Source organism: Sinohyriopsis cumingii, chromosome 19 (assembly GCF_028554795.1).
Source record: "Sinohyriopsis cumingii isolate HCF-2022 chromosome 19, ASM2855479v2, whole genome shotgun sequence".
Classification (NCBI taxonomy): domain Eukaryota; kingdom Metazoa; phylum Mollusca; class Bivalvia; order Unionida; family Unionidae; genus Sinohyriopsis; species Sinohyriopsis cumingii.
Genome location: NC_142979.1, coordinates 42,807,060 through 42,830,198, shown reverse-complemented (window position 1 = coordinate 42,830,198; position 23,139 = coordinate 42,807,060). Strand labels below are relative to the sequence as shown.

At 34.2% G+C, this 23,139-nt stretch overlaps 1 protein-coding gene across 10 annotated transcripts in view; it reads left to right on the top strand.

The window, feature by feature from the left end:
- Positions 1-23,139, top strand: part of LOC149775581 (unconventional myosin-XVIIIa-like) — a 287,486-nt gene that overhangs the window by 204,675 nt on the left and 59,672 nt on the right. For all 10 annotated transcript variants that reach the window (XM_089943593.1, XM_089943592.1, XM_089943594.1 and 7 more), the window contains 4 exons: positions 8,884-9,003; positions 17,918-18,032; positions 18,796-18,923; positions 21,228-21,382. In XM_089943593.1, the coding sequence (XP_089799719.1) occupies positions 8,884-9,003; positions 17,918-18,032; positions 18,796-18,923; positions 21,228-21,382 (518 nt within the window). The remainder of the gene's footprint in view (positions 1-8,883; positions 9,004-17,917; positions 18,033-18,795; positions 18,924-21,227; positions 21,383-23,139) is intronic.

Genomic DNA, 23,139 nt, shown 5'->3' with positions numbered 1-23,139 from the left:
ACAGCAACACAAGAAAAAGTGAAAACAACAAGCTTTGAAAAATTTAACAAATAATTTATATCCCTGGAAAAATACTGTAAAAATGAAAAAAATAAGAACTTATGATTTTAAGAATCAAATCCAAAAATAATCCAAGAATAATCCACGAATAAAATTGTATAAGACCTAATAATGAAATATTCTAATGAATTCAAGTTCAAGTCCCAACAAAGAATCCAAGATGGAAGGCAATGATGTATACTGTATTTGGTACAGTATGGTTGTCTACAGTTCCTTGTAAAACACACTAAATAATCCTCCAGTTTTGGAAATCCAAATAAAAATTTTAAGAAATGTCTTGGTTCAGTAATTCTGTATGAGCACACGTATATTTCGAGGAAATCCAAATAATCTGAAGAAAAATTAACATATAACTAAAAAAACTGGCTTCAGCAGAAGGAAACAACTTGACATCAAGCATTTTAAAGCCCAGACTGACTAAATTCTCTCTAGCATCACTTATTAACACTAACTGATGTGCAATTTTGGAAATGCCTGTATTACGAAATAGAGGGTCATGTGATCATGTTTACATATAATGAATCACATAGCCCCAGTATGACCTTGATAAAAACCAATCATTTTACTCTAAGAATTAAGTAAAAAAAAGTTGTTTACTTCACTAAAAGCTATTTACAAGCCTAGGGTCACGTATCCAATACAGCCTTGATTTCAATCTTATTACTCCCACAATAAAAATGAATTAAAAAAAAGAACTTGTTGACGTGACTGTTACTAAATTTGAATTAAGGTCAGGAACCAGGTCAGCCTTATGTTTACAGAAATGAACAGTCAAGGTCAAACTATTTTCTGGAAAAAGTACAAGTTCCCAGTAAACAGAACTACGTTATTTTGACATATATTGCAATTAAAAAAATAGAAAGATTTTAAAACTTACAAACAATTAAATCAGATATAAATTAAATCAAATATACATAACATGTAGCATAAACAAGAACATGTATGCTTGTAAAAAAAAAATGGAAATACCTAATGTGTAAAATTTGCTTTTTTGATGACCATGTGACTGTTACTAAAAAATGGTTTCCACATGATAACATGACTTCTGCATCACAGACCTATGCCAAGCTTTGTGGATGGCATACACTTGAGGCAAGAAAACAAGGATATTGAATTTTGGGGTCAACAGGTCAGAGATCAAGGTCATTGCAACGAAAGTGACAAATGATTTTTACACAATATCACTAGTTCTACAGAAAAGACCTGGACAAAGCTTAATGGATGACAAGTACTTCAGGTAATGAAGAAGTCTATTAATTTGGGTTGTAAAATGATAAAAGGTCAAGATTGAAAGAAGAAATATTGTTTCTGCACAAAAGCTTTAGCTTTTAACTGACTACCAGGACTAAACTTTGTGGATGGCTCACACGTGGGATAAAGAAGAAGCCAATTGATTTGGGGGTAAAATTCAGAAGTCAGAGTCACTGTGGCATAAAAAGTTCTCAACCATGTACCCTCAAGAAAAGTTGAGGATGGGGCAGGAAGGAGGCCTGTTGTTATTGGGGTCAAAAGATCAAAGGTCAGTGCCACTTTCTGAAAGAAGAACAATTGTTTTTGCATAATATGCTTAGTTCAGATTAGGTCCTTTGACTCAACTTTGAGGATGGCTGGTACTTAGGATAAGGAAGAGACCTTTAGGTTTCTTTTGGGCTGTGTTGGTCAATCTAATAAGAAAATAAGGGTTAGAGCACTGTAAGTTTAGTGCAGGATCAACCTTAACCTTTGCTCAAGGTTATTGATACCCATTAGTAATCTCCAGAGACAAACATGTCCAAGGTCAATGGTTCCCATCACCTAGGTCACGACCCCAATTGGGGTCACAAGGACATTCTGAAGGGTCACCAGAATTTTTTCTTATCAGAATGTGGAAATAGGGTCATGAGGCACAGAAACATATTTTTAAGGCCACAGCCAGAAAAGGATGGAAGCCACTGCCCTTATGCATACACTGAGGACTATGAATTATTCACAGGTATAAAATGTACTATTGATGGTACTCGTTTTATATGCATATATTTTTGAAAAAAATATATGCTGAAAATGTTAATTCAGTAGCTTAAAAATAATGAATTGTTTGAAATTTAATGTACATGATTATATAATCAAGATAATGGTGATTTTATTTCAGCCATAGGACATTAAATTTTGACAAAGAGTTTCAATGAGATGTACTGTGAGATCACTATTTGGGTACCAGTTTTAATGGTTTTATCATTGCTACACTATTTGGGTACCAATTTTAATGGTTTTATCATTGCTACACTATTTGGGTACCAATTTTAATGGTTTTATCATTGCTACACTATTTGGGTACCAGTTTTAATGGTTTTATCATTGCTACACTATTTGGGTACCAATTTTAATGGTTTTATCATTGCTACACTATTTGGGTACCAATTTTAATGGTTTTATCATTGCTACACTATTTGGGTACCAATTTTAATGGTTTTATCCTTGCGACAAACTTTGAAATAAAAGAACCAGGGAACAGTAGAATCTCTTTCTCTATCCATCATTTTTTATATAAAAAAAAGATATATTTAGATCACCTGCACTTTATGTGGTTCTGCATATACTATACCGTAGGTGTGGTAGTCGATGATGACAGCAACATTGACATAAGCAAATGTGCATCTTGTATGTTTAAGTTAATACAGGAACTACTGGTACTCATTTTATAAATTTGATGTATTTCACTTTAATTTAAAAGCAGTATGTGTAATTAGAAATAGGTGTCCTGAGATAATACATGAATAAATCATAGTAAAGGAAGGTAAATATATAGCACACATATATGTAATTATTTATTATAATGAAAAGTAATACTTTGGAATGAATAGTTTTAATTTGAAACATACAATATAAAAGAAAAAAGGCTGTTTGACATTGATGGGCAAAGATTCACTAGTATATAATGTGCACAACAATCAATACAGCACAAAGATAGCCGTTGGATGCATGAGGGATGGTGGGCAAGGTGGGCAATTTATAAATATCCAGCATGAGGGATGGTGGGCAGGGTGGACAATTTATAAATATCCAGCATGAGGGATTGTGGGCAGGGCGGGCAATTTATAAATATCCAGCATGGCATGCTTTCACTGTAGTGAAAGTACATTATGCATAATGAAATAGTGGTGATTGAAATTTCAAATGCATTAACTCAAAAATTCATTTTTGAACCTTCGTAAAGTCAAGGAATTTAGTGCATATGTACAGACAAGTCTTCTGACAGCTTAATTTCTTGATAGCCATAAAAGTAAATCAATTCATAGCATATCCACTACTAATATTACCAATTCTGAAGAAAAAAATTCCATTTGGGGTTTCCTGTAGTGAGATAGATTAGTGATATTTAGGAATTATCATGTTAACATGGATTTATTGAACTGATGGACTGAAACAAGGAACTAGAGGTCTTGAGTCTGTTTATTTCTGGTTTCCATGCATAGCTTTCTTAAAGACTTGAATTACTATAAAGCAAACAAGCAGATCTGTAAGGTCTGACATCTGGAAGGGAAAAATATGTTAGCATTGCAGCATAACTAAGGAGCTTTCCTGAATACTAGCAGAGTATAAGCTGTGGCATTTTAATATGTATTCTGTTGTCAATAAATTAGAAACAAGGTTCTTTTTACATACACAGATACACACACACACACACACCCCCCACAAGACTATTTAGCAAGTCCAAGCAGAATTTCAGGGTCTCATAGATGTGCGCTTGTGTGTGTGTGTGTGCGTGTGTGTGCACATGCACACACACACACGCGCGTGTGTGCATGCATGCATGTGTGTGTGTGTGTAGACCTTTTTATTTTTGTTTCCATGGGTGCAGCCATATTCATATCACATGACTGTCTGCCATTAAGGTACTGATTTATCTCTGCAGTTAATCTGAGAGACAATTATTTCCTATGTGTTGATTCTGAATTCCAGCGATTTATCTCCAGCAGTTGTATCAACAGAAAAGCTTATGTGAGAGATAAATGATGTTTTACAGTTAAAGAAATAAAATAATTCCAAAATACAAACAATTATCATCTTCAGAAAGTTAATAAAATATAATCCCTGGGCAATACCGATTAAGTCTTCTTCCCATTTATTCCCATTTTAGTGGACCAGATGGAGTCCAGCCTTTAAATTTTAGATATGATCAGTTGTTTTAAAAAACAATTGAACGATCATCAAGAGCTGCTTTTGAATAAAAAATAACACAAAATAATGAAACATTATATCTGCAAACGTGAAATGTTTTGACACATGCTCCAAATATTACATTCCTCGGTCAGTTATGGTCTTTGAGGTAAAGCACACATAGCATCTTAAACCTGTGAAGTTTTAGCTGACCTGACACTTTAAAGTACTTTAAAATGACTCCCAGGATTAAATTATAGCCCTACGAACATCTTGGTGTAATGAATGGGAGAGAGGAGATAGTGACCTAGATACCCAATTGTAGGACAGAAAGTCATTTGACAAAAAGTCACAATTCTGATTTTCACACTTGTGAAAGAGGTGTAGGACAAAAAGTCACATAATATATATAATTTATTGATTTGTGCATTATAAATCTGATTTTACATGACATTTATATCATATTGCTTGTGTTAGTTTCAGGAGATGAGTTGTTAAGTAATTTGAAATAAGTGTGTAAGGTTAACAGATCAGTTATCATAAATAGTCAACTTAAAAGTCTGTATGCTCGGTTGCCAGGCTTAATAAGCACCTTAACGGCCAATGCAATTCTATTGGCAAGGAGGAGATAACTATGTATATACTATCTACAGAAAAGGTCAATAATGTGATCATGAAAATCAGCTTGCACTTGTCAAATAGTTTTGTGGATATCAAGAATTTAAAAAAAAAATGACCAAACACGTTTAGTTGGTGATACCTCTGTTGATTATTAATCAAAGAAACGATCTGTAAACTAGACCTTGTGACCGTTGAATTTTTTTTGGCATTCATTAGGCAGTTTAATGAATTAAAAATTAAAGATAAACTGATGTAACAGTATTTGAGAACTCTGACCTACAATGGGTTGCTCAGAGTATGTGCTGGTTAAAACCTTTGGTCAACTGGACCTTCTTGGCAAGAAAAAGGGGATTTCAGGAACTCTGTATATATTTATATTAGAGAACCTGAAACTGCTGTAATTAGCTGGGCGTAATGGACAAATTAGTGCAATTGACCATTTGGACACAGCTTGCTCATAATTATCCAGTGCAGTTTTTTGGTGTTTTCGGTTTAAACAAGATAGCCACAAAGAACAGGTTGACAATAAGTGAAAGCTTATTTCCTGGACTTAACAAAAGCTTATAATTGAATGACTGGCCAACATTCTGTACTGTAGACATTACATCAGTCCCCTGGGTGTATAACAAAATCCCCTCAGGACTAAATCCCCAGATGATAAAATCCTCCAAGCAAAATAAAACAAGGGAAAAAATCCCCTCTGCCATTTCTAAATTTCTACATCTGTGCTGGTAACTTAATTTCAGACTGTTACCATAATATAGCAGGTTCAAGGATCTGGTACTGACCTGTTTTGAAATGGGATACTTATAAAAAGAAGAAATTTGACCTATCATCAGCATACCTCATGTTTAATTTAATTATGGAATGGAAAGTTTATCCCATAAAATTATGGCGTAGATTTTCAGTACTTCACAAAATATAGCAATAATGGTGAGATACAATAAACTTGCTGCTTATTCCATCTTTATGCTTAATAATGATCTATTTCCAATGGATAAAACAGATGAAATGGATTTATGATGATTAACATGGGAGTTCATATTCTTCCAACAAGCAAAATAAGTTACTATATCTTGGTACTATTTTTCTTAAAAAAAGAGTTAAAAAACATCTTAGAAGGATTTAATGTGATGGATTAATGGTGTGTATAGTAATGCTTATGAAACAGGGGTGACAAAGGACATGTACATGCAATTTGTCATGATATCAAAATGATCATTAGGCATTTTAATCCCCTTGTTTGTTAAGATCGTACATCAAACCCACACACTATACATCTTTTTCCTGCTTGAGGAAAACCAACAAAACTTAAAAGGGCCAGAGCCAGTATATAAAGTTAAAAAGTTTTAAAAGGGCTAAATTTAGACTGGTGGCAGGGATTATGACCTATCTTTAATTTTGAATGGGGGTATTTTCTCTGCACACTCAGTCCACCCCACCATTTACTGTTTTAGTGGTATAGTTCTTGTTAACTATATTTGTGTAATGGTATGGCATTTCATATGCAATCTATTATTTTTTAAATGGCTTAAGCCATGTATAAAAAGAAAAAAGATATCTAGCATTTATTTGTTATCCTTCAAAACTTTTTCAAGTACTTGATCACAAAAATTAAAATGAAACATTTAGCATTTTACCTAACCAGACAATGCCTGTTCATTATGTGCGATGTATTTTCAAGTTAGTAAGTCAGCTTGTTGTAAATTAACACTTATTTAAGTAGAAAAAAAACAGTAGATAGGCATAAAACACTGTTGTTGGATGAAATACTGTTGTACAGTGATCTGAAGAAAAAGAATATCATTTTTATAATAGTTTGAGAGAAATGAGCGAGTCATGCAAGAAGAACACTAAAGGTGAAACAAGAGCAAACGTGGAACCAGAAATGACATGTTTTCTATTATATTTAAGTTAAAAAAATAAATGGTTTTTTTTTGTTATAACTTTTTAGAACTAATTTTAAACAGTTTTATATTAAATTCACAAATTTTATATTAAATTCACAAATTTTTATATTAAATTCACAAATATCTGTTAGCCATGTTAATTTTCAGGAAAACTTTTTCAGACAAGAGTACCCACACACACCTCAGTTAATCCAGATCTATATATACATGTGTATATGTGTGTGTGTGTGTGTATATATATATATATATATATATATATATATATATATATATATATATATATATATATATATATATATATGTATTTGTCACATCATAGTAACTGTGGATTCAAACTGGTCAAGCTTGAAAATAAATAAATACATAAAATTTGTGCTGTTTCTTGAATATAGACTGGTTATATGTCTACACATAATCATCTTAAGATGATTTAAAAATAGGTCACTTTATTTTTATAAATACCTGTGTTAACCTTTATTTTTGATCCAGAACTGACTGAAGTTATTGATAATGATATTAGGGTTGATATTCATATAAAAAAACATGACTTTTTCCATCTGTTTTAGTGATATTAGAGTTGATATTCATATGGCAAACATGACTTTTTCCATCTGTTTCAGTGATATTGGGGTTGATATTCATATAGAAAACATGACTTTTTCTGTCTGTTTCAATGATATTAGGGTTGATATACATATGGAAAACATGACTTTTTCCATCTGTTTCTTTCCTTTAAATATGGTGCTTGTTACTGGTTGAGCTATGCAAGACTCACATTTACATTTATTGAAGTTGCAATGACCTTATGATCTTTCCATGATTTTGTTAATGGAAGATTCCTTGCATGTGGCACTGGGACAACAATCATAGAGATGCTGTACTGATCTTACCTCACTACTTGTGTATGATTTGCTTTAGTGGGACCATTAGAATGCAGGCCTGATATGTTATTGTTAATAGCATATTGGCAGGCCCTTGCATCCCCTTGACTTTGGCTTCTGTAGTTATACCTTATTATTGATTGTTTGATTTTGTTCAGTTTTGACATGTAACTTCACAGTCATGAAACCATAAATGATTTTCAGCATGCCACAACATTAAGTAGACCAGTTATTTTCCATCCTCTTAAGTTATGTTTCTGCAGCATAAGTTATGAGTTTTTAATTCAACCAAATTTAGCATGCACCATTATATTGATAAGGCCTTGAATTAGTCGCTCCTGAAATATTCCATGGCATAAACAGGAGTTATGGCTGCCACTCCACTCCCCCAGTGTTTGTCAAATGTTACTTGTTTGGTTTCCACAGTTTCACCTTGCTAAAGATTGTTCAATTTCAACCTTTATTGCTTTATAATGATGAGATCTTGAAATGAATTTCCTGAGTAAGACTTAGAAGAGTTATGCCCCTTGTTGCTTATCCTCTTGACTTTCATTTCTTAAGCATTTCTTTATATTCTTTGATTTCAAGCAGTTTGACCTTAAGCTTTGTATTGATGTGACCTGTCAATGAATTGCATTTCCCACATTCTACATCATCATTCAGAGCTGAGTTATGGCCCCTGATTGCTCATCTGGTTCTTATGTTGCTGAGCAAAATATAATTTGAGTTCAGGTGCCAATAACATAGACCCTGATCTGCCATCACAGTATGTGCCAGCAGATTAGGGTCTGTGTTATTTGTTCTAATGATTACTCATGATTACTCATGATAAACTGTACAGACCCAGAGATGCCAGTGCATTATACAACAGTAGATAAGGGTCTGTGCAGTTTACAGTTAGAATCTATTTTTTGGGGGGAGTATATATGGTAATTCTTGCAAGAAGATTCAGATGAAGTCATAGAGTCAAGCAAGAGCCATAAATCCATCAAATCTGCCATTGTTGATTAAAAGATTGTTGCTTGATTTTCTGTTTGAAGGACACATCTCAAAGATATTACCATATACTGATACATTTGCAGTCAGAGACAATCCTAGACAATGAACATGTATATTTTTAATCTTGTACCCTGGTTCAGGCATTCTTTACTTTCAGAATTTGGCGATTCTAATTTATTTTATTGATTTAGTTATTAAAATAAATCATATTGATAAAACAAAAGAATTTTCACGAACATAGGTGTTATTGAGAATGACCTCCCTTTGCTCTGCAGTTGGCTGAGATTCAGGCAGACCTTGCAGAGGAGAATACAACAGCTACTCAGGCCACAGAGATCTTAGAACAAGAACAGGCAGAGAGGATGAGACTGGAGAAGGAACTGAAGGATATACAGGTAAATAATTACCTACAATTGGATTTCGCTAATCCTTCCTGTGTTTATCATAGATTAGTACAACAAGAAGTCATTGAATAGATACATTTTAAGCAAAATCAAACGAATAAATTTGACAGTTTGGTTTAGTTGATGGTTTTGATGGGAATGATTGCATTGAAATAATGAAACTAAATTTTATTTCATTTCAGACATTAAAAACTGCACATTAAAATCAATTTTCTTGATTCTTGAAGAAGTTGAAAATTTAATTGTGGTAGAGCTGATTGAAAATAAAGGAAAGAACAATTATTTGTCTGGTGGCACTCCCATCGATGGGATGATGTAAATATTTGATGTATATTTTACATTTAAACTGTTATGGGCAGAGACAACCATTGTAATTTGTATACTGTCACTGCTTGATGCACAGTCATCTTGATTTTGTCTTATCAGTCCATCTGGCTGTCATTTTGTGCTGCTGTCTGTCATTTAAATATGGCTGGCATATTTGTAGCAAGGTTTCAGTTTTTTGTATATTTTATTGAACTTAGACTTTTTTTGACAAAAACCCTTTTTAGTGCAGTTAAGCAAATGTTACTTGATGCCAACAAATGATTTTGATATGCATGTTTGCATGTGTGCATTTATGTGCAGATCACCTTTGATTTTCATGCCGATTCAAAATTTATTAAATGTCCACTGTAAGATGTCCATCTATCCATCTGTTATCATTTCATTCTGTGTAGTATCTACCATCTACAGTTGGGGCCCCAAGTGGCAGAGTGGTCTAAAACGCTCTCCGTTACAGATCACTGCCATCTCACCTGTCTGCGTGGGTTCGAGTCACGGATTCAGCCAATGTGGGTATGTGAGAAAGCTTGCCAGTAGCTTCTTGTGGGTCAGTGGTTCTTTCCGGGGGTTTTTCCTGGGTTCTTCCTCCACCATTAATACTGGCCGCTATATATAGCCTATCATGTGCTGAAAAATGGTGTTAAACCCAACAACAACAACAACAACAACAACAACCATCTACAGTTACTTAACTTTGGGATAGCTTACACTTTCAGATAAAGAAGAACCCTGTTGATTTTGGGATTAAAAGGTCAGAGGTCAAGGTCACTGACTGAAAGAAGAAGAATCATTTCCATCAAATCATTTGAATCATGCACCTTCACCAAGTATGTGAATGATTTACAGAATGGGTTTGAAGGAAGCATATTGATTTTGGGAGTCAAAATTCAAAGGTCAGAAAATATGAAAGAAGGAAGATGAAAGGTTTTTGCATAATAATTTTAGTTCTGACTTGACCAAAGCTTGTGGAAGCCTTGTACTTATGGTATGGAAGAGAATTATTTATGTTGGAGTCAATAGGTCAAAGGTCATTGTGGCTCAAATAAAAATGGGTTTTGCAGATGAATGTTATGGATGGTTTGCACAGTGGTTAATAAGGAAACCAATCAATTATGGGTCTAACATTCAGATACAACAGTTATGGTAAGTCTAAAACAAAAGATAATGTTTTTTGAACATTACGTCTACTTCAGGATTGCATACCTTGACCTTGTAATTATACTAAAATGAATCTTTCCCAAAATTTGGATTAATTATTTTATTGGCTGATAAGACAAGGTAACGAAATATGTCATTATGATGACAAGATGACACAATGTTTTGGCTGATTTGGTCATGTATCGTGCATTGACATCGGTTTAAAAGAAAATATTCAATGATATACTTTGTAGCATGGAATAGATTTTCGGCTGTGTAACAGCGTGTGACCAGAGTGCCTTGTATTAGTAATAGTGTTCAGTTAAATATTGTACTAGACCCTTGTAGATGGTTGAGATGTCATGGAGCCATACAAGTTTGAATGAAAGAGACTAGCATATGAATGGTGTACCTGTTTCAAAACACACCAATTTGTGTCAGAACAGGTGAGTGGTAGACACCTTAAATTGAGTCTTCTTAACGTACCCATCCAATAAACACCCATCTCATACATCATTTGAAAGTGTATCAGATTTTCTACAAGAACCAGTGTGATGTGGTGCTGGCAAATGATGGCATTGCCATAGAAATGAAATCAAATATGCTGAAATGATCCTTAAGAATTAAGTGTGCCTCTGAGTCTTTGTACGATAAACAAGTATGTTTAGAATGTAAATATCTTATATACTTGCTTGTAAGTCAAGTCCAACTGCAAATGACATAGATGATGATCTGCCATTGCGTAATGTGCCAGCTGATCATGCTCAATGCTGCTTCTTCTGCAGATTACTTGTTACAATCCTCATAGACCTAGACCTCAAAGACAAAAATCCTCATAGACCTAGACCTCAAAGACAAAAATCCTCATAGACCTAGACCTCAAAGACAAAAATCCTCATAGACCTAGACCTCAAAGACAAAAATCCTCATAGACCTAGACCTCAAAGACAAAAATCCTCATAGACCTAGATCTTTGGGCAAATTTTGCAACTGGACTTACATTTGAGCATATATGGTATCATAGAAGATTAAAGAAGGATGTCAGTAAAATACTGGAAATTTGGGTATAAATTACAGATATTTGTGATAAAATTTCACAATTTCTGTTACACATCATGTTGGATGTGTTTGGCCTCTGAATGATATCATAAAATTGAGAAAATTCTTCGAAATTAAAAGAGCATTTTACAAGATAAAATAATGGTTATTTATTTCCGGAACTTCAGATTTATAGTAGGGAAAAAAATCTGACTTTTCTGTATAACTAAGAAACAAGATGAGACATAAGCTGGTATTATCAGTTTCATCATCAGAGTCATCATCATTATCTGATTGGTATGATGGTTCTGGCACTGAATGTAATTTCTGCTGCATCAAGGAAAGTCTATGCAGCAAAGGTTGGTCTGACAGTTATTTTTGCACTGACCCTTAATAGTGGATACACAGACAACTGGTATGAAACTGAGAAGCTGTTTGGACTGTAGTTTTCCATTAGAATGACTCCACTCATGATGCAGTTATCCTCCACTATGAGATTTGATTACCATCTATACATGCTTATATGTTGGGTACAACTGCAAACAACATTGACCCCAATCTGCTTTCACATAATGTACTAGCAGATGTGCTGGTAGATCAGGGTCTATGTTGTTTTCTTTTCTTCTACTGATTACTCCTAAGTATACACATATCTTTTGTCACTTCATGTAGCCACAGATCTGGATCTATGCAGTTTGCATTTGGACACAACTTGTAAGAAAGTATTTACGGTATATCATTGGTTCTCTTGTTTTAGAGCCACTTTTAGGTGCAAGATTGAAAATGGTGTTTTTCTCTTTTTCTTTCTTATTTTGTTCATCCAGGATTTTAATTAATCATGCAACAAAAGCTGTGGCTTCATCACTGTTCTTTGAATTGATTAGCCCTCCTTATTTTATGCTAAAAATTAAATTTTCCCAATGGCAACAATGAAAAAAATAGTCTCTTCACTTTTCACTGCATGCAAAGCAAGAACCATGTTGCTGAATTCAGATATAAGCAAGTAACAGATGGCATCGACAGGTATGAATCATCTCCTGTCTTTGGAGCTTGTGACATTTATATCTATATTTGATCTACATTTTCCATATATCTTTCTATACAGTTATCTATGTTCTGTACCATATGCTCTGTCTTTACTTTGAAGATGATTGCATTTGAGGCTGAGGTCAGTGAAACCCCAAGAAGGAACATCGTTTCCACAAAATAGCTTATCAGATGCCATAACCCATAACACAACTTTGTGAATGGCTTGCACTTAAGAGAAGGAAGGCAGTGTCTGATTTGGGGTCAGTATGTCAAAGGTCAAGGTTATCAAGATTGAAAGAAGAAAATTGGTATCAGCAGTGTCATTTACAGTGACCAGGATTTGTAAATGGCTTACATTTGAGACAAGATAGACACTATTTGACATGGTATAGGAATGAGGGGGTTTGTATTTGGGTATGAAAGTAACAGGAAGTCATATTGCACAAGTTACTTCCGTTCCGATCATTAGATGTAGTGTAAAATCCAAATGAATTAGCGTACAACAGCAAGGCATTGTTGCACAAGAATGAAATCAAAGTTGAACTATGGTTGTCTTTGCAGTTAAGATTTTAAATGTTGGTGAAAGATCCTGATTAGGCATTCTGGAGGCAATGCACATTGATTGCCCAAACATCCACCATAATTTGTTAGGCATTCTGGAGGCAATGCACATTGATTACCCAAACATCCACCATAATTTGTTTCACTTCAGAGTAGTAGTTGTTTTTGTTGTTTTGTGGGTTTAATGCCATTTTTTAGCACATGATAGGATCTACATAGTAGCTATATATCTGGTGGAGGATAAAACAACAACCCATGGGAAGCTAATGGCAAGCTTTCTCACATACCCACTTTGGCTGAACCTGAGACTTGAACGCATGTGGACAGAGGGGAAATATGAGGGATCTGTAAAGACGAGAGCCTTAGACCACTCAGTCACCAGGGGCCTCACATGCAAAGTAGAACTTAAAGCTACAGTGGACAATGTTCATTCTATACATTACAGATATCAGAGAATTGGAAAAGAATGAAAATAAAAAATAAGCAGTATTTGGTGCCACTATACAAGCAAGACGTAAAGACATTAAACTGTATGATTTTATAGTGCAGGTTATACAGGTCATGCCGACATCCAGTAACAACTATTTCAGTAATGGGTGACATTTTTATAATTTGAGTACACATACCTTAAATGGTGGTGACTTGCTTTATTTTCATTTAATAGATCCATATACCTTGGAAGGCCATAATATACATGCCATGAGAAATATTATGGCAAAATCTGTGTTAAAAGTACTTGGACATTTATGTTAGAGGTCAACCGATAGGTGTGGTTCTCTACAAAACAGATTGAATGTTGTACACTGTGATGTGAACATGAAAGCTTTGCATGTTGAGATAATGCATACTACCCTGTTATATGTTATGATGAGACCTGATGTTCACTTTTCTTTTCCGAGTTGAGAACCTGATCACCGTTGTGAAACTCATTAGTGATCAATAATAATTGTCTAGAAGTGTTTGGATGACATTTAAGGTGCAAAATATTCAACAATCACGATTTACGTAGACTTCAATTAAACCACATTAGTATTAAACTTTAGAACAACAATTAATATTTAATTTGAGTAAATCAGCCTACATGACCATGTTGATATGCAAGAAACAAATCTGCTGTCATCTATGTCGGAGGAAATGATGCAGCACAGAGAGATCATGATTTGTAACAGAGAAGTATATAAACGATTCCATCAGAAGATTGGAATGACAATGGAATTAACTATAAACTGTCATACAACTGCCAGGGTTTCATAATTTGCATAGACGTCTACATAGACAAAAGATATATGGAAAAAAATTATTTGATTAACCTTTCCTATGAAGGTGTCAAATAACTTGTCAAAAAACATAAATGGAGTTGTCAGAATTGTGCACAATTTCGTTGATGTTTTATTTCAGAATAAAGGTCAGAAACTCCTGACGCATTCAAAACTCTGCGAACAAACATCAACACTTCTAGTATTATGGACATTTAAGGACAAATCAAGGATGTCATTTGTATAGTGAAATACAGATATTGTTGCTGATTGTAGGCATAAGGAATTCAGATGCTGGTTATATTCTGAGTTAGGCCACAAAGCCAAAGTTTACAACTGGGTCAATAGGACACAGGCGGTGAGGCCATTACTGTTGTTCCTATTAGTGGCTCCAATAGCTTCCCTCAGACCTTGTGAACTGATAAATTACAAAGGCTGTATGGTAAATCCAGATCCCACTTAACAAACATACAGCTTCCTAACCTGTGTATATAGTAAATGCAACAAATCAATGTGCAGATGTAATCATTCGTCTAGTTGTAAAGATGACACTACAATCAGCATCCATGCCATGAATAAACAGACTGTAAATACATTTAACAGGACTGAAAAGATGGTACAGTTGCAAAAAGAAGGATGGATCTTGAATTAGAAGGAGTTGATAGTCATGGATTCGGATCACCCCAAAGCTAAACTGTATTGAGTGGGTTTAATGTATAGGCTTCTGTCTTTGCATGTTAATTTGGATTTTGAATTTCAGATGAAGAAAATTATAAATGAAGAGAAATAATAATACATACCTTATATACTCATATACTCGTCCACAAACCACATAGACCCTGATCTGCTATTGCATAATGTGCCAGCAAATCAGGGTCTTTTTTGTTTGTTTTGCTGATCAATCCTAACAAACTGCACGGACCAGATGTGACTGCATTATATGACAAAAGATCTTGGTCTGTGCAGTTTTCAGTTGGATTTGACATATAAGTAAGTATTATATGGTATTAGGTGAGATGAATATCCTGAATAAACAAATAAAAGAAAAATCAGATTTTGTTGACCTTTTGGTATTTGACAATTAGTGAACCCACTAGAGTAGTATCAGATTCCAATATATATTTCTCTTCCATAATTTGGTTTAAGTGCTCATTTTGCAATATTCTCAAGAGAAAGCACAACAACAATTTTATAGATAAGATTGTTTATAAAATCTGACTCATACAGGTCTTTTTAAAAATTTCTGCAATGATATTTTCCTAAAGGATTTAGGGCAAATAATTTTTACTATAAACTATTAATATTTTCTGTGATGATATTTTAAGCACTTAGTCAGATCTATTTTTTGAAGTTGTCAATAAACACGGTGGCTTCTGAGATCTATAGAGTGACATATGATCATCAACCTTGTTGGGTCAATGCAGAAATGTAAAAAAGTATGATAAGATGAGACCACTTGAGATCTTTCAGTAATAAAGATGAATACGAACTCTGGAGAATAAAGTAAGCAAGATTATTAATCAAGTAAATGGAAACCATTGCCACAAGGTTCTTGATGATAAGATAAAACAGCACCAAAATTAGCTTGAATATTTTTCAGAAATTTGGTGCAGGGAAGTGTAAGAATAATGCAAATAAATCATCACCAATTAATGATGGTAGCCATATTTATGGTCCAGATGATGTTACAAATATTTTCAACTAAATATTTGCAAACAGTTTGTTTCCAAACTTACATAGGTAAGTTGGACTCAGATGATTTGGAACTAAAAGTTTCATTCCACAAAGCTTCCAAATGATACTTTAATTTTAAAATTCCAGAAGTGAGTTCCAAATTTGTTTTGAATTGCCTAAACCACATGGGTGCACTAAAACTTTCAGTACTTGACATAATAGATCCAATACTCTCAAAGGCAGTTGCATCTGCTGTTGTTGGTAGTATTACCTTTCTGTGCAGTCGTACTATGTGAACAAGTCAGTTTCCCCAATCTTGGAAGACTGACAAAATAATACCACTACGCAAAACTGAATCAAAAGATTATGTAAATAACTATAGACCAATAACAATCCTTCCCTCTCTTTCCAGATTACTGGTACTAGAAAAGCATGTGCATAATTGTTTATGAACTATCCCGACAGTTACAATCAATCTCATGAAAATCAAACTGGCTTTCAAAAGCTCATTTATGAGAAACTGGACTTATTTCTTTGATTGACAAGATAAGTGACTGAGAGCCTTAGATAAAGGGAATTTAGTAAGCACTCTAATCATTGATTTTCAAAGACTTTTGACCATGTGGATCATGAAATTCTTCTTGAAAAGTTAAACAGTCCATTAATTTAGTGAAGATACTCTTAAGCGGTTCACATCCTAGTTCAAATAAAATGATAAGTTGTGGAGTACCTCAAGGTTCTGTGTTAGAGTCTTTGTTATTTGTTTCATTCATAAATGGCCTAACCCTGAAAACATGAGATGCAGTATCATCATCTGACATACATGATGATGATGCTACCTTGTCTGATGCTCAAACTAATCAAGCTGAACTTTAGAAGAACCTTCAAACTGCTCTTAGCAACGTAGTGTATATGTAAATAGTTATTAATATATTGTATATTTACTTGTGTATGTGTGTATGAACACAATAGAGGGCTGGAAGGAAGATATCTAACAGAAGGCTGCAAGGTTGATTAATTCTTTTTTGTAAGTAATTAAGTCATCATCTGAGAGAAGTATTATTATTATTATTGTTGTTATTATTATTATTATTATTATTATTGTTATTATTATTATTATTATTATTATTATTATTATTACTACTACTACAGTGTTAAAACCACAAAAATATATTATTAGAATATAGCTGTTTTTGACCTTGTCTCCAAGACAATGGAATGAGTTGCAAAGACCATGTAATGCAAAATACTGGTGTAGAATTAAGATATCTTTAAAATGATTTATCATGTGGGTTTGTGAAGAGTGGGTACATAATACTTTTTTGTCACTCACCTAAAATGATTACAAAATCTAATGATTTGTTAGCTTTTAATATTTTTTTAAACATATCAGTCTTGTCCTCAATGTTTCTTTAAGAATGGAGCTAGTTTACAGTTTTTGATTTGTTGTTGTTGTTGTTATAGGGTTTAACGCCATTTTTCAGCACAGGATAGGCTATACATGGCGGCCAGTATTAATGGTGGAGGAAGAACCCGGGAAAACCCCAGAAAGAACCACCGACCCATGAGAAGCTACCGGCAAGCTTTCTCACATATCCACATTGGCCGAGCCCGAGACTCGAACCCACGCAAACAGAGGTGAGATGGCAGTGATCCGTGATGGAGAGCGCTTTAGACCACTCGGCTACAGTTTTTGAGGATTATGTATTCCCAAAGCATCACAGACATAAAATTTTGAAACTGAAAAAAGAATGGTTTATCATCCACCATTGGCAATATTTATGAATTATGAGTGTTGAAGTACTACAGATATTATTTCAAGAAAACTTTCTAAGTGAAGAAACACACTTTGTTACTTCTTATTAATGTCTTTTTTGTGTTGTCAGGGCAAATACAATACGGTTCGGCGGAATTATGAGAAGATAGAGATGGAAGTGATACAACTCCGACTGTGGCGGGCCGAGACACTGGATGGAGAACTAGAAGAGGATGAAGTTGACGGTAGGTCCCTATCTGTGTGATGGGCATTGATCAAAGAAGTAGTAGACATCAGGCCCTGAGATAATAGATTTTAACTGAGACTTAGACTGAATTCAAATTTCCACCTGTGTCTGGCAATCAGATGCTAAAAGTTGGAGTTGAGTTTGCGGCTGAATATAAAAATGATTAAAAATCTTAGGACCAAATATTATCATGTCTGATTTCTCTATTGTATGATGAGAAATATTCTACCTACTCATTTGGGTCACATATCACATATACTCAAAATATTTTATCAATGTAAAGACATTTGTTAAAATTAGCATCTTCACATGGTTTTTGTTTTGCTTATCTGCTTATTGGTATGAATAATGTTACAATAAAAAGCGTTTTATATCTTGCAAATTCTAAGGATGGTGCAGGCAATGGTATATCTGTCTGTTCATATGCATGTCCTTTATACTGTGGGATTTCCTTTTTGCTTGATAACTTTGAAGGTCTCTTTGGATTTTAAGAAAATCTCTCACAGGTTCAGTGTTTTTAGTCACAACTTTGCTGAGTAACCTCTGTCAACAATGTTAAGGTTCATTGTTCAAGTTTTTGGAAGTCATCTTCATCACTTACTGAATTCAACAGGAACTTCATTATAATAATGCCTAATGTATTAAACTAATTCCATCTCTGATCTGACTTCCTTGGTAATTAGAAATCTGCACTGTCATTCATAATTGAGCCACAGTATTCCATGGAAAACTTGTAGCTTGTTTCTTGCCATTTTCTCCAGGTGGTATTTACAAAGATAGATATGATCGTCTTCTGAAGGAGATGGATTTCACTAAAAAAAAGCAGAGTCAACAACATGAAGAGGAGATGGAACAGGAGCAGCAGGCCAGAAAGGCAATAGAGAAAAGGGTAGGAGTGTTGAATTTTTTTTAATTGTTCACCTGATTCAATTCTGGTACAATAGCATATCATTAAGTATGATAGTAATGTGGTGTATGTCTTTGATTCGGATTTTTAAAGTAGTTTTTAAAAAAATTCAGTTAGTTTGCTTCGATGTCTGCTGTTTGACAGTTTATAGTGATGACTAGCACTGGGGCATCATGTTGCAGACATGTAGCATGATGTCCCACCCAGTGACATTATTCTGACAACAGGCCAACCAGTCCTAGCATCAACCTGTTAACACTGAGCGCCACAGCGAGGCAGCTGCATGTACCACTTTTATAATTCTTTGGTATGATTCAGCTGGGGTTCAAACCTGCATCCGAGGTGGACACTCTAGCCACTTGGCCACTGAAGCAGTCATGAAAGTAATGTTGAGTTTGTTACTTAATCTATCACCATGTATCAGACTCCAACATTTGTCAGTACCTGATGACTGCCAACACATCACTGGTAAACTGAAACACTTGTCTAACATTCATCTTTGGTGTCTTTCACTTACCTGACTATCACTATAACATATACAAATTAAATGGCTATAACTTAAGCATATTTTCAACTATATTTTCATAAAAAGTTTCCTTACGTACTAAAAATTAGTATAAATTTATATGTAAGTTATTGTCACAGTAAAAGATTCGCTAACCTGAATAGAAGGCAGATATATTTATGTTCTGGAGATAGGTCAGTTGTTCATCTTATTGTGGAGATGACATGTCGACGAGGATGGAAGCTGCATACTGTCACAATGCCAGTTTTTTTTTAATAGATTTGTCCTGATGAAAGCTAAATTACCAGGTCACCATGATCAGTCCAGGACTGTTTACTGCTACAAGTTGATGGTAGTTTAAGTGGAAAATTTCATAAAAAATTTGGGTATTGATTTTCTGTCGAGTATTTCCCACACAAATGCAGCATGCCACAGTTCTGTGCTCTTGGCTCAATCACTCATGTCCTTAAGAATGCTTCATTGCACTAAATTTAAGCTTCTGTAAGATTTTGAGTGAGATAAACCCCATGAGTTTGATGTTGTGAGTAAACTGTTGACAAGTAAAAGAAAACCAGAGATTTATGATCAGATAGTACCAGGTGAGAGTGTCTTCTTAAAAATAAACCTATGCACCAAGGAATTGTGAATTTGCATCAGCCAGCTCATGCAAACTGTAATTAGTAGATTGGGGGTTGGGGTAGAAACAGCTACAATAAAAACAGCAACATGCATACTTTGTGAGGTTCATCAGATCTGTTAATTAAGAGATCATCTTTCATGATTAAGGGTATAAATGACAGATGCCAACAAGATTTTGCTAAACTGCTAATAAAGATCAAGAGTGAATTGATCTGCCGGTCTATATTCTATTACTTTATTGAATACCTGTATAATCTTGCATAGTTAATCTATCCAACTCATTCATTCTGCAGACTTGGAAGAAAACATGTATATAGTTTTGTGTATGTATCTTCACTATCATATACAGAAAATCGTTTTTCTTGACTATTTCAGAGTAATTTAAATGCAGTATAATTTTATCGACAAATTATTTGAATAGTAATAAAATACAACTTTTAAATGGAAAATCACCAAAGTTAGACATGTAGATTCTCCATATTGGAAATTCCTATTTTGAGAGAAGACTCTGGATGCCAGACCTGCCAAGTCTTAAAATTTTGCCGCAAGTCTTATGAAAATTACACTTAAAATATAGACTTATGGCATACTAGCAAAAACAATGGAAAAATGATCATTGCCGAATCATCCTGATAATTGGTTCATCCGCGTTTTATTTGGATCAGCGTTTAATCTGAGAATTAGTGAAATTAATCAGGGAACCAGACAAATTTTACAGCTGCACCCCAGATGCTTTAAACTGCACCTCACATGCCAATTTAAGTATGACTTGTGGCAGGAGATATAATTGCCAGCTTCATGTGAAACAGAAAAGAATTTCCAAGAATTATGTCCGGTTGAGAGATAGCAACAAGCCATTGAGCTGCATAGGGTTTGTGCAACTGTACTAGTGGTAGATAAAGTCTACACATACTTCACAAACTTTTCAGTTGAACATAATGTTTATCATCGATGCATCAAATTTTTAATTACGTTTTCCAGCTTTACAGTAGCAGTCATTCATATTCTGTTACACCTTACTGAAAACTGGTCAATCTTACGGAAAAAAATCAACTACCTTACTGAGACGGACTCGTCATTGTTGGCAGGTCTGGGATGCATAAATTGTTGCACTGATTTTCAATGAAACCATTGTGTTACAGTTACACGAGGCTACTGAGGATGCTGAGGAACAGCGCCGACAACTACTTGCAGCCAAGAAAAAAGTCACTAAACTGATGTCTGAAATGCAGGATCACAAGCACCACCTGGAGGAGCAGATGGCCAGGAATAATGACCTCGAGAGAAAGCAGAGACGGTGAGGTTTTATGTAGATGTATAATAATAGTTCATATATACAGTAATGAACAAAAAAAAACTGATCCCTCTAAATTTCCAGGCAACATGTTTTACAAATTTGTAATAATGTTAAATGATACAAAGTTATCCAGGCACCAAGAAAATTTAGTTTTTTTATAGCCGTCCAAAAAAGATCTTGTTCAAATGTAAACTTATGAATGTTTTACCTGTAATCAAAATCTGGTGCTTGGATAGTTGAGCCTCAGATGGTGAAACTGCTTTGATTACCTTAATTATAATGTGGATTAAATGAAGGTGCTTGTCAATGGGCAGGAATTAAAATAGCTGATGTCCCATGACTAAGCAGGTTGCTAAACAAAGCAAGCTTCAGGGTTCGTCATTTTAATGGTGAAAGTAAAACAGCTTTTGATCTTAAGTTACTTTGATTACAGTAAAATCAATGATCATCAGCGTTTTATTATATTATACCACTGGAGTTCACACAAGGAAGAGATGAAACCGTGATACACATCAATTCCTGTTTTTAATGAAGTGGATTAATTTGTGTGATATAAAGTGTTTAAATAAGTACGAGGATAATTGTCATCATTTTCCAGTAAAATAAACGGGGTTTGCATTCATTTCCAGTCAAATAAACAGGGTTTGCGTTCATTTCTGATAAAGTGGTCAGCATCTCTGACACTCTAGTTTCACAAGTTCTTGTAGTCTTAGTTTTATTTAGTAGCATAGTTCCTCTTGGAATCCTCATTTTGGAATCCTCATTTTGGATATATTTGGTTTGGTCTTCATAACACCAATAATCAGAGTTCTGAAAACAGTAAATTCCTGAATGAGTCTTAAGTGATTTGGTGCTACAGTAGAATCTGTATAGAAAGACCACCCCTTCTGCCTACAAATAATGGTCTCTCAAGACAGGTGGTCTCTCCTAACAGGTCATAACACTATATAATTAATAAAGCATGGAGTTGCTGCTCTATAAAAAACAGGTGTTTCATATGAGTGGTCTCTCTCAAGACAGGTAACCATGAGATAATATGAACAGATATATTCAGTAACATATTTGATTGCCAATGAAAATCCATTTGTTACAAAACAATATCGGTGTTAGAAATGGGTCATATTTGCTGGCAGCATTTTCACCCAGACTTATCACTAATGGCAGCACATGGGCCCAATGGACAGACTCTCATAGTTTTGCAAACAAAGACAAAAAAACAAACACTAGAAATGCAAACTTCTTTATTTGTTAAAGAACATTGAAACATTATCATGTAAGTGTTCATTATAAGCAATCAAGGATATGATGCAGTATTGTTTTCCTACCTAGATTCTGTACTTGCCAGGCTTATCAACACACAGTCATGAGAATAAAGATGTTAATTTTCCGGACAATATTTGGGAAAATTGATAATTTTCATTATTACACAAATTATATGGACAGACAGAAAAGTGATTATTTTGTATTATCCTTTTATTTGGGTCAGAGATGGTATATATAGTCTGATTTCAAACTGAAACTTCTGGATCAAATTGAATAGCTTCTGGAAAGCATTCATTCAGAGAGATTCATAAATTTATGAAATGTACAATTCATACATATCACTTGCAGAGGATCACTGATTTTATTCAGGTAAATGCAGAAATGGTAAAGTGATAAGACTTTAAAGCACGATCATATGTGATATAAAAATGATTTGTGATGTTATGTGTGATATTACAAGATCACTCGTGATATGTTGGATATTGTTTGATCAT